The following is a 14012-nucleotide window of genomic DNA, read 5'->3' as shown; positions in this document are numbered from 1 at the left end:
CCAAATGTCTTATATGTTACCACGTATGTGGATTGTTCCCTCTCGCCCGCCTAAGTTTTATTTTTTCTTTGCATCGGAACAAAAACTTCAATCTGAATATGTCTAAAATTGCCAAATTTTCGATCCTGATCGATAAACGGTGACGATGTGGTATAACGACTGGTAAAGATAGACAGTACCGATAAAACATACTTTAAATATGTGATGTCATCATTTGAAGCTTGGCAGCAGGAAGACTACTTCCTGTTTAATTTTAATCCTTATAGCAGCATACTTTTTGAACCAACACAAAAATTAGCATACCTATAAACAATGGGATATATTCATAGTTATTGAAGCGGGGTAATTTAAGTGAATTCGATTTATCTATTCCGAATTACAAGACAAACACAACAATTTTGATGGGTAAAAAACAGACTAGACTATGCCCTGGTTTGTTTGATTGCAAGCTACATTAATACTAAACATAAACAAACTCAGTGCAATTTTTATTCAATATACACAAGCCGCAAATTATTCTGTATCGTTGCATTTTTATTCTTTATACTGGTACCCAAAAACAAAAATTTGATGAGTAAATGAAGCCGACTATTTAGTGATTTGTCACCTTAGATTGTTCAAACATAAACAACCCAGTTCGAATAGACAAAAGGTAAAAACATTTGATTCAAAAACATCTCAAAATCAAAACTATTAATATCATAGTACTATATTGACAGAAATGTGAAGGGAATACTGTACTTCATATATATTCATGTTGTTGTGGTGTTTGTGCATTTGGGAGTTGGATGGGAGACAATGATGTTTTTGGAAAAACATGTACCGAAAATGATTGACAGCAGAGACCACAGTATTTCCCAGAATGCGTTGCAGAATATACATTTTTACCATTTCTTTGTGGTGAAACAAGCATTTCTACGTATATTTGTTCACGGGATTACATTATAAGAGTGAGTTCTGTTACCTTGGTGTAATTTTTACACCAAACGGAAAATTTAAACTAGATCAACAAATGCTAAAACAAAAGCATTCAAAGCTCTGTTCACTATTAGACTAACCGTGTTGCATCACCCCTAAGTTATGTCTGAAATTGTTTGATCAATTAATCTCATCAATTCTGTGGTGCGGAGCGTATTGGGCACGTGGAATTTCATATTAATAATCTTTAACATGTGTGCAGTCAGATTTACCGGTTAATAGTTGGAGTAAATAAGGTAACTCTAACTATATGTATTAAGGGGGGATTAGACATTAAAAGTTGTATTTTACAAATGCAATATTGGTATAGACTACACATGCTGTTAAGTAACCACATCCTTAAGTCAGCATTAATTGAATCAATGACAGTAATTATCTCTTGTACAAAAAATGTTTAAAACAGTGTGAACTGCAGGATTTAAAGTCTGACAACCCTAAATTAAATAACAGAAAACAATTATCAGATTCAATAAAATCAAAACTATGTATTAAGTATTCTTTATTCTGGAAAGATCAACTAAATAAATCAAGTGGTAAAAATGAGAAAGGAACTAAGCTAAGAACGTACAAGTTATTCAAAAAATCCAAAATCCAACTTGAGGATAGAAAGTGTAAGAAATGTACTAATGGCGTGATAGAGGATGTGATGCATTTCATTCTGGAATGTACATGTTTTGAAATTGAAAGACGATCTTTATTTCTAGTGTGTAATAATACTAATAAAAACACAGGAAAGCAAAATGTAGATGTTTTTCTTAAAATATTGAAGCACAACCTTGCCCTCTCTAAATTTTGCAAAAATACATTATTCAATGGAATTACTTAATTATATAAATACACATCTAACCCATGAGAGAACCAATGTCTTTTCTATGCAATGTCAGTTTCAGTATTTTATACTTTACCTCTATTTTGTTTTTCTATTTTGTCATATTAATTTTTACTTTTATTTAGCTATTTTAATTGTTTTAGTTTTTTGTTATTTGTAATTAGCCACACTAAACCTTATGGCTTTGGTTGTGTACTAAAGTTATTATCAATATATCTTATAACTTATAAGCTACAGAAATAGAAAAATAACAATTTATTTGCAGTCATCAGTACGTTCTCCATTTGTGAAAAATGGGTGGTGCTCATGGTCCGAAAGCCTGTTGAGAAAAAAAACACACACAATTGTAGTAAGAGTTTGTTGTAATCAGTAATTTTGATAAAAATGAAGTACACTATTCTTAGTATACTAGTAATTGACATCTGAGTATGAGAGATCCCCACGATTTTGTACGGAGAAGCATATATGCATAGAAGTTTTAAAATTAAAATTGTTATCCAAAAGGAACACGAAACCAACAAAAATGGTCTTATAAATAACCATTTAATTTATAGTGGGTGGGGCGGAATTGGTCGGTGCTTGTTTTTATAACTGTTGACATGTTTGACCACCCAGTTTGCTTTTCACTAGGACCATTTCAATATCAACAGAAGCTCCAGCCAATATCATATTTGACTATCTGTTCTAAGGTGTGGCACTTTGAAATGAGTGTTGTTACATGTGGCAAATGTCCAACTGCCTTGGGTAATAAGATTGGCTAAATTTCCACTAGAAATAGGTAAACAGGTATACCTGTAGGTACAAAGCCAGTGAATTTGATTCAAGCAAAGAAATATACGTATATATATTTTGAACACCAAATGTGACAATTGCGTCACTTCTATGCTGATTTGGTGGGGTGGGTTAAACCCACCTTCAATATGCCACACCAGCCACATAGCATTGCAAAGGACTGAATTGTGGTCGACCAGCTGTAGTGCCCCGAAGAGTTATACGGCTTACATCACAAACCCACAAGAACACAATATGCAAAGCATATATGCAAATAGCCAGAAACATATTGGAAAAGTCAAAAGCATTGAAATAAAAACAAAAAAAAACACATTACTTAATGGGGGGACACAGGTCATTATTTGAGGGAAGTTAACACCCATAATTTGGAAAATGCCTTGATCAATAAAAGTCTAAGTTACAAGGAAACATCATTTTGATTTTTCAGTGGACCAACAACTGCATTTGACAACTCTATCACAACAGCAGTTAGAACAGCTTACTGCATTATAAATATCCCTCCCTGTCAAATTAGATGTCCATGCTTATTTGAATCCGTCCAATTCTATCAATTCTTGCTTGGCTTAAACTTCTATCCAATCAGAGCATTCCAAATATAGATGATTTCCAACAAGTGCTAGAGGGCGCTGTAGTCAAATATTTGACATTATTAATATTATTAAACTGACGCTGTAAGTACGAAGTCATGATTAATGACTGGCACTGTCCACTGACAGCTGTATTATGAAGCTTCAAAATAGTCTTGTGACTTTGGTTTACACTTTGATAGCCAGCCACTGTGTTTTGTGTGTAAACAATCGTGGTTTCATTGTTACTGGGTTTGAATATGCCAAGTGTTTTTTGACCTCTGTTCACTGTTGTATGGTCAAATGGTTCCACGTTGTGCCAAGCAAGATGCGCACTACGAATAGCATTTCAGGGATTTCGGTTTGTTAAACAGGTTTATTAAATAATTTTGAAATTGATTTTAGGCGTCTTTGTTTATTATGTATACACTGTCATACTGATCGAAGGTTGATTAGAATGACCTGGATTTCAGTCGCAATGGAAAGAATGTTTTGAAATATGTATACTATTGATATCGTAAAACATCTTTTGTGTCTGGTATGTATTTATGTACAAGAGCCATCAACTCACCAGCTAGCTTGTTTCGATATTATATTGGGAAGGATGCCAAATAACCCGCAACACGAGGTGAATTAGGCGTTCCTCTTATCACAGCTGTGGTCGGACGCTAACATACATGTACCTCGTGACAATCATTTGTGTATTTTATAATATTAATGCTATGAACTAGACATGTGTAGCGTTTCATTTCATGTAGAGATGTTCACATAGCGAGCACATTAATGAATTGAGTCTTAATTCTGAAGAACTGGGAGGTTATTCTTTAAGATTGAGACCTTTCATGATAACTTGCTTATATAGTTATATAACAAACAAAACAGATATGACAAAAGTGCCTTAAAAGCGATATGATCTGTACTTACCGTTCCCGTAAAAATCCACGATAATTGCGATTTAACCCACTGATTGCCTTCATTTCTTCTGAACTTAATTCAAAGTCAAATACCTTAAATGACAAACTATGACAAGTCAATCACCCAATTGTATTTCTAGATATTAGAAATGGTGGACCACACAAGAATTCATTGTAGCGCTCGAAAAAAATATTACCTAACAAACATATTGATGAAGGTTTGTGTTTACCTCGAAGTTTTCTTTTATTCGTGCAGGGGTAACACTTTTTGCCAAGACGATTAATCCTCGTTGTAACTGGAAATGTATCAACACTTGTGCAAGTGTTTTATTATGAGCCTTGGCAATTGTGGCTACTATGGGGTCTTTCAGTGGAAATGGGTCTTCTTCTTTTATCCTAATAGATCACACATTACACGGAACTTATTTCTATTGTGTTTTGAATAGAACTATACATAGTTCTATTTGTTGAAGGAAAATATATAAATATGTATTTGTCTTCAGCAAATTGTATAGAGCCTACATCACTACATAATATTTATAAGAATAACAGCTTTGCTTATTTCTATTATAAACTTCCACTCATCTAGGATACGTGAAATGACCTATTCAGTTTAGGATAATTAGAAAATAAGATATAACCCGGGACTGGATTGCCAATAAAATTTGTATACATCATGTATATATTCACATTGACCTACCATGGTCTGGCCGGCGATCCCAGAGGACTATACGCCGTCATAGCAATATTGTTTGATTTGCAATAAGATACGAGATCTTCTTGGGTCAAGTATGGATTACATTCAACCTGTAAAATACAAGGTAACATAAACATTTGAACTACAAATCAAGTTCATTTTAAGTTTATTATCTTATGTTACTACATGGTGGTCAATAAATGGTGATAGAACGATTAATAACAGCTTTCATATTTAACTTCCTTTTTAGTCGTGTTGTGAAACACACTTTCTCGCGTATGTTTTTATGTATGCATGTGTGATTGTGGCTTTTAAAATGCTACTTTTCAGTACACAATCATATCCATCTCGACTGGGTCGTATACACGCACGTTTCATTAATGGAGTCGTGTTTGAGCCGGCATGGTTGATACGTTTAATATGTGGTCGTCTGATGTTATTATTATGCCTTAACAATGTGAAAATTAGTTCAAGTTGCATTTTAAATTCTGTAGAAACGAATTTAAATTACAGCCTTAACTTTTGGAAAAGAATAAGTTGCACCGTTATATTCCCAGTGTCTGTCATTATCAAATCTAATATTATATACATTTTAATATCTATCACCCGTTATGATGTATATGTATTAGTCAGAGAGGGTACTTCTTCTCTCCGAATAGTTATTGAGTATTAAATACCATGTACACCCTACTGATATTTATGTGCTGAATGTGCCTACATATGAATGTCTTTTTCTGCTAAATTTATTGAAGTTGTTGAACAATAGTGTGGTATGTAGCAAAACAATGACAGTTTGACAATTGTATACCTTAGTTAATGATACCATACCGTCGTATTGCCAGACTCATTATTAAATGATGTTACTTACCTGTAAAACAGATACTGGTATACGTGCAACTGCGCTCACCCTGTCCACCTGTTTTCTGTTAAAATTTGACAAGCCGATTGCCTTACATAACCCTTCATCAACTAGTAATTCCATTGCCTGAATTAAAGAGGAAACTATATAGCTCACAATGTGCGGAGGTGGGATAGAAGCACCACATGTTAAGCGTTCTCGTATTTTGAGAGGCGAGACACAGGTAAAACTGTCCGTCCCTTATGCGTAATGTAATCACGCATACCACATCTTTGAATTGCCATGCACATTTCATCTGACAGTTGGTCTCTATCTTGCTTTGGAAAGGTTACCTTTAATTTGGAGTAACCGTTTGGGTGGTCATATTCGATTATAGAATTGTTTCAGTGTTGGTATGTTTTCTAATTTTTGTATCCTGAATTTCAAAGTGTATGTTGTATTTGGAAACATTGGTTTGCGGTGTTACACATTATTACGTATTTTTCATTTGCCACGAAGATATTGTTACAGCTAACGGTGCCTTTACAGACTATACGATATATATATACACAAGAGAAAATATATACTTACCTTCCATGTATCAAGATAGTCTGTGTCACCGTAACGAATCTTTCCGTTTTCATCTTTAGGAAACATTTCCTTTCCTCTCTAAGTATAAATGAAATTAATATATAACTGATGGTGACGATCACTCCAGTCTAAATAATTTGTTGCTTTGATCGATTTTCGTCTTTTAAATGTTCTATATGCCATTTAGATATTGTTCGGCATTGTGATTCGCCGTCATTAAATCGATGTGTTTTATGAATGTGCTCTATGACAAAGACCGACCATATTCACATATTTAACGGTAGTATTTTTACTCAAGAGAACCTAGATCTGAACCAAGTTACGGCACCAGTAGATGGGTGAATGTTGAATTTTAAAGTTCATTAATCCATTTATTTGGTTAGAGAGCTAACTGTAGCTAGTGGGAGCATGTCGTGCTAATTATTACGCTATGCCATGCATCTGCTGTTATGTTTTATTCACATTGAGTATTTCCTTCTACGCTGATCGAGCTATCTATTTGAAAAATTATATAATTGTACTTACTGCATATGCCATTGGCCAGTGAATTAAATACAAATCTATATATTCCAGTTGTAAATCTTTGAGTGAAGTCAAAAAAGCGTTCTTGACGTCTTCTGGATGAAGGTCCGCTTTCCACAGCTGTAACACAACAAGGCATAACTAATATCCATATGTACAGTGCTATCCAGTTATATTTCGAAATACCTGAAGACAATTTTATTCAAAAACAGTGAACTTGGTAGCGATCTTCTCATTATTGACATTAGTTTACAAATGTGTCATCAAAGGCTAAATTAATAATAATCAGCTTCTGGACTGTCCTTTCACTATTGACAGTATGGTCACGGTAATACTTGAACAACTTTCGATTATTTACATTAACTAAAATTAGTAACAAATCTAACACTATAGAATTCAAAATCAAATTCAAACAAATAGTCGGTTTTTAAACCAAAGAAGAATAAGCTACGTAATTATAACAAGTTTAAACTAATTTGTGAATATGAACCATATTTAGAACAAATCAACACAGAGTCAGCTTCAACAAGTTTTGCATTTATACCGGTCACTGGTAGCATTCTGGTTGTCGCATCAGACTCATGATCGGTAGACCCAAGTTCAAATCCTACCTGAGGCTGATCATCAAAGGGTCGACTTCTACCCTAGGTGAGTGTGCCACAGACTCAATGGGAAGGCAAATTCCACAGGCCGAGATTCATTCACTAACGAATGCGACTTTTGGGGAACCTTGGTTAAGGACTGCAGGTGCTTGTGTTCGACTTACCCTGGTTGACGCCAGGATAACAGTGACATTTAATGTCCGGAACTGTCGCCTGGCACAAAAAAAATGCATTTCTTCTCACTCATTGCCAATTGAAAAACTTAGAAGCTGAATTAGCAATTAATGATGACAATATTTGCAAGTTACCAACTCTTGAGACATTTACATACTTGCTAGGCACTAAAGATTAGCTTCATTGTCAGTTGCTTGGAAAAATTTATCGATTATATTTATAAGCTTTATTTTAATCTATTTAATCTATTCTCGACCATTGATTAATTATGTTTTTTTCATTCATACTAAATTCTATGTCAAATAAAATAACTATTATTATGTTCATTGATGTTCTACGCCTTGATTGGTCTTCATGGCATCCATTTACGTCATAAAGAATGCGAGTTACATGGAAGGTGTATTATGTGTGTATTATACCTTCGTGACTACAAATAAATCCTCTCTTTTCACGGTTCCATCGGTAAGCTTTGCATTCAGTGCTACGCCCACTTCTTTCTCGTTTTGATAGACATGCGCAGTATCAATATGGCGATAACCAATGTCAATAGCCTTCTTAACGGCGTCGGTGACTTCGTTTGGTTCCGACTGAAATAGAGCAAGTGTGGAAATGTATAGCTAGGTTATGTATTTATTAAAAAGTTGGATATATAATGAACAAAACTATTACCCACAAAACTCGTAGGATAGCTGTTTAAACTAGTTCATCCCAAATAAATAAGGATGTTCTTGTCTGGGTTCTAGTACCCTCCTGGTTTCGTCCGATAGATTTACTAAACCTTTCTTATGTTGTGTCATCTATCGATGTCCCAAACACCATGGGGGAGTTGAATCAACCAATTATAAATGTATATTTTGTTCTTAGTTGCGTTCGCGAATAGCTCGCTAGCACGTGCTAAGAGGTCAAAAATGTTAGCCCGTGTAAAAAACGTGTATGAACGCTCAGCTTCATGTTTAAGAGCAGTCCCTAACACGGCTAACGAAGTGTGCGCGAAGACTTAGCCGGGCTAAGCACTAACATGCCTTTGTAAAATGTCTTTTTTGAAAATTGTTTCGCGATAACTGGCTTTCGCTGTGAGTGTCCTGTCATGATTTTTATTTTCATGTCTTTAGATAGCGACTTTCAATGACGACCCCTGGATAATCCGCATCTGCTTACAATTTTTCATGATCACGTTCATTTGCATGTTAGTGAGATTAGCAAGAAGACAACTGGCGAATATAATTGTCGAATACGGAATGTTGGTTAAGTCAACGAGGCGCCTATAACTATGGGAGTTATGTTCCGACATCGGGGCAATTAATCAGACATTAAGGTAAAATACTTTGTGATTGGCAATATGCGAATTGAATGTATGGAGGCTACGCCTCAAGCTCAAAAACTTCTCTGTAATTGGTTAACAGTTGGAAAGTGAATAAAGCCGATCTCAGTTAGTTGTGGCAAGCTCTCGACGAGGCCCAAGTCTTGATGCGGCCTGGGGAGAGTTACAACGCGGCTGAGACCAAATGTGACACAATTCGATGCTCTGTGTGTCTTTGTTCGATTGAAAGGGTGGCGAATCCTCCGATCACTGGTACCTAACTTGAAGGCTTGATAACACGACAATTAAGTCGTGACAGTCCTTCGTAGTGATTAGCTTTAGCAGTGAGTCGGGCTTTGTCGCAGTAACTGGTAATTTCATCAGAGTTAAGACTTGTGCGTTTTATATGTCATTAACAACAATATCATCCTTAAGAGCTGTCTTTATGATTTGTTCTGACAGGAGTTCCTAAATATGCTTGTTATACTGCTTTAGTGACATACTACATGTATAAGTAATGTATGGGCGTATTTTGTGGTCAGTGATATTTACAAAATTTATTATTCACAATTTTATAAACTGGCCTTGCAATTCTCAACACCAATTAGATAAACTGTCACAGCATGTTGACATATTTTTAACTAATCCAAAATCACTCGATAATGTTGTTTACTTTGCATGTTTACCGTGGTTGCATTTGAGGTTTTTATCATTTTAATGGTGTGCATATTTTAATATACACAGGTACACTCACAAAAATACCAATGAAATATTAATTAAAGAATGTAATATATAACCTGAACATAACATGTAACTTCATGCGGAATTCCTAATAACTGAGATTTAAAACTCGCGGCTTAGCAATATTAGGAATTGTCAACTCAGGGATTGTCATATTTCAAATATATGATAGGGTGATTAGTATCTTTTGCTTACTGATTTGACTACACTGTGTACTTGGCAGTTTCCAGTCCTTGTATATTGTGTTCTCCAGCATATATATTTAATTATTCAGACACATAATATTGTTATGTGAGTTTAATGCTGTATGACGATGCCATCGTCAGGTCCTATGTGTTATTCAGACTCCCATGTTGTTTATTCCCGGACCGTTTACTTATTTATCAGTGTCTGGTATACACAAAATGTGACCAAGAAAACGTCGCAGAACCAACATAATCTGTCGCCGTTCACACTAACGATGTGATTTTACACATAGAAATTGAGAATCGCAATTTCATGGAAATGAACCCTAAATACAGCTATCACGGCCATAATTATAATCATCATATTGTCAAGTTCGAGAGTGTCTTTACATACGTCGGCGTGAACATTATCAATCAAATCAAAGACGTGAAGTCTATTTTGGAAGTCTATTTTGGGCTACTGTCATTGTCAAATTGGAACAGATCATGTTAACAATAATAACGTTGCTGTGTTTCTAGGCATACAATGAACTCGAAACAAAAAAAAGTCGAGTCTTATTACACTTGTATTTCCGAGCGAGAAAAGGTCGTGGCCAAAAAAACAAACAGATTTTTGCCCAATCATTCCAGCGCTTAGATAGACTATTTTCATTTAGAAAAAAACAAACACTTTGGGATGTGAATCGCTCTGGCGACAAATACTGTGGAATACTTTATTTTCGCTGGAATTAATTTTCGCTGAAAAGGCTTTTTAGGCGTTTTGTATAGAATTTATTTTCACTGATTTTTGATGAGTTTAATGTGAAATATAGGTAAAAAAGTGTATTCGCTGGATTTTATTTTCACGGAATTATCCCTTCAGCGAAAATAGCGAAAATAAATTCCAAGCGAAAATAAAGTACTAGTATTCTACAGTAATAACCAAGGGGGTAAGAGTCTATTTACCTCGGCGACAGCTACAGTGATTGTGACTCCGAACATATTTTACTTTTAGTAAGCAATTGTGAAAACCGTGTTTATGCCATGATAAAGTGAAGACATTGAACGTACTTTAGTACAAATATTTTGTTTCATTGCCTAGCATGGCGAATGCAATTTAATGCGAGTAAATTTCTCTAATACGGTTTAAATGTTGTAATTGTCTGTGGTGTCGGAAAAGACATAGTCAAAAGCATTGTTATGCTAATCTGATTTTCCGCGTGTTAGTTGACAACATTGATTTTCTCGGTGATATCCACGTAAAGTGGAACCAAGATTCCAAGGACGACAGTGACAACCAACAAAGGTGTGGTTGACTTTTCAGAGGTCAGAACCTCAGAGCCTCAGAGGTTGAGTATCAAGGGATGATATATAATATTAATATTATTGAATAACATTTTTTTTCATTTTTAAATATTTAAGACATCATAATCCAGGTCTTAATGATCTACTGACTTGGAAAAAAAAGTATATTTATATATATTTATTTGTATTTTAGTTTGAATATGTCAATATTTTAGTTTATCTTGAACAAAACTTACTGAATAACGGCAAGAAAAAACAAAAAATCGACATATTCTAACTTAAATACAAATAAATATAGTATAAAGGGTCATTAAAAATAATAATAATAAAAAAAATGGAGCCTCATACCTACATCGGATTTTAATCAGATTGATATTACCCCCATCCCGGCATATATAATTGTCAATCCCATTCATATTGTGCATTTTATCAAGAATGACCTGTGAGATTCAACCTGCATTGTGTTAAATGCACATTGTAATTTAAGTTGTTGAATTTCAGAGACTGGATCTGTTACGGTTTTCTTAATATATAGAATGTTATGATTAGAGATGATCTACTTATCCGAAGACCCCCCTTTCCACACCTACAAAACATGATTTAAAATACTCCATAGAAAATGCTCAACATAATATAACATTTAATCATCAACATTGTGATATAGTCGTTGATCACGCTCTCCCGCGGCGACATACTCATCCGTTCTACGTAAATACGTTTTTTTAAGCGAGTAGAAAAACAACACACTCTAGTTAGCGAGAATGGATTGTATTTATATATTTCAATCTATTTTCAAATAATCATCGTTTCATACACATATAAAACAAGGGGCTTTCATAATACCAGCATATGCCTCTGAGGCTCTGAGCCTCTGAGGCTCTGACCTCTGAAAAGTCAACTACACCAACCAACAAAACGTAATTGAAGGAAAATAAACACGTCCACGTGAAGCATAAAAAACTGTTTCGAGTCGCAGCGTAAAGTAGGGGACTAAACCATTGTTCACCGTTGAGAGGAATGGAAATCACTCGTATTTGAGGGTATCACAATAAGCGAGGGAGAAAACTATTTTTATGCTATGAAAAAGTGATGACCTTGAACGTTAAACTTACTAAACAGGACGACGAGCTGAAATATCCAAGAACCAACAGATACCAAAAATTTCAAAAAAAAAAAAAAAAAAAAATCAAAAGTGAATATTCGTGGTATATTTTAAGTCTAGCTCGACCGGAAGTGGTATATTTCGTGGTATATTTTAAGTCTAACCGGACCGGAAGTGGGAAGAATTTGCTTTGGTATTGTTTTATACCCGTATAACTAATATGTATAGCATCCTGGCTACTATACTTAATAATCATGTTTAAAAAGCCATGACAATGTTTACAATTTAAATATTTACATTTAAAAACGATAAATAAGACCATTCAATGATTGGCATAACAGTATGTTTATTGCGTTATTGATTATGTTCATACGTTCTCCAATTAGCTACATTCGGAAACCTTATTTCAACGCAACTGCAACAGATCAATGGCAAGCTGTAATGCGATTAGGCGTGGACCTATGCTTCTATCGGGGTTTATGTTTGGTTCGAATTACATGTCCTATACAATTTGGTTTGCTGCACTATATTACCGGTAGTAAATATCACCAAATATTATTTTTTCATTTATTTGTTTCCACGGCTTATCAGGGCGAAACTGCGGATCGTCGCCATGACAATGTTTCCACTCGAATATTGAAATTGATGTGATTTTATCTGGGCTGACAGTACTGACTATAGCGTTCAGAATATGTACTGCCTACTGCCGTATATCGAAGGAAGACGTCGGGCACGGACAAATCAAAGTAGAATGAAATGGACATAAGAATGAATACAGTACCACGTGACAAGTATGAATGATCTCAATGTGTATTATAGTGTATTATTAAAAACGACAGTGAATCGAAACTGTACCCAAAGCGTCAACTTACCAACCAGGTTCCAAAGCCAAGTCTTGGCATATTTGCTCCATTTGTCAGCTTCTGAAACGGGACTGCCATAATTGAGCAAGAAATTTAACCGGCCGTACAGTTTTTACTGCAACGTGTAAAATACCAGCACAAGATTAAATGCTCAACCCACACCTTTTGGATGATATTAAACGCTGACCTCAGTTACATATTAGTTAAATTAGAATGAAAGATATAACCACACGCCCACTTTGACCCATACATGCAGTACCTGTACCTTCTGGAAAACAACATCTATTAACTGAGATTGCTTTCACATTTAACTGAATATACATGAAATCAATTATCTGATTTCAGATTTTAATTGAACTGCTTACTGTACAGTTTTTCACTTTGCCCAATATTTATGTACGTATATATATATATATGAGGATGTGTGTGTGTGTGTGTGTGTGTGTGTGTGTGCGGGGGGAGGGGGGTGCAAGTGCGTGTGCGTGCGCGCGTGTGAGTACATGCATGTGTGTGTGTGTGTGGAGGGGGGGGGGTGCGTGCGTGTGCATATCTGTTCCACTGATATCTCAAAAACCAATTGTCAGATTATAATGAAACTTGGTACATAGATGTTCTGAGATAATGTACAGATTTTTTTTGGGGGGGGGAAATCCGTGCTTATTATTCACCTATTTTGCATAATGATTAACCAATTTCAAACCTTTTCACTATTTTCCCCATGTGCTTCAATGAAACTTGATATATAGATACTCTGGAATAATTCTGCAAACCTGGCTAGTGTTTGGTTGAAATCCATGTATAATAATGATCTAATTTGTTTATTAATTAGTCAATATTTAACTTTTCCACCAATATGCCAGCCACTCATCAGTTTCAATGAAACTTGGTGCATAGGTTAAATTCCGTGCTTACGAATTACCTTATTTGCATAAATTAATCAATTTGTAGGAACTCCACCGATAATTTGAGTACCTCTAACCACTCATCAAATTTTAATGAAACTAGTAAATACAGTATTCCTTATTTGTAGTTCA

At 35.0% G+C, this 14012-nt stretch overlaps 1 protein-coding gene across 2 annotated transcripts; it reads right to left on the bottom strand.

The window, feature by feature from the left end:
- Nucleotides 1-513: 513 nt before the first annotated feature.
- LOC100374269 (aldo-keto reductase family 1 member B1-like) lies at nt 514-13112 on the bottom strand. Of its 2 annotated transcripts, XM_085497730.1 has the most exons (9): nt 12988-13112; nt 7923-8090; nt 6731-6847; nt 6206-6283; nt 5645-5761; nt 4780-4886; nt 4310-4475; nt 4090-4172; nt 514-2126 (listed from the first exon to the last, which is right to left on the bottom strand). In XM_085497730.1, the coding sequence occupies exons 1-9, from the start codon at nt 13054-13056 to the stop codon at nt 2063-2065; spliced, it is 969 nt and encodes a 322-aa protein (XP_085353856.1). In that variant the 5' UTR covers nt 13057-13112; the 3' UTR covers nt 514-2062. The 2 variants fall into 2 exon arrangements, with proteins under 2 accessions (XP_085353856.1, XP_085353857.1); XM_085497731.1 differs by lacking the exon at nt 4310-4475 and having other exon boundaries at nt 4090-4185.
- Between the last annotated feature and the right edge of the window lie 900 nt (nt 13113-14012).

Source organism: Saccoglossus kowalevskii, chromosome 4, assembly GCF_978046115.1.
Source record: "Saccoglossus kowalevskii chromosome 4, keSacKowa6.1, whole genome shotgun sequence".
Lineage (NCBI taxonomy): Eukaryota > Metazoa > Hemichordata > Enteropneusta > Harrimaniidae > Saccoglossus > Saccoglossus kowalevskii.
Note: the sequence above shows the minus strand (reverse complement) of the source record. Positions and strands in the feature narration are given on the sequence as shown.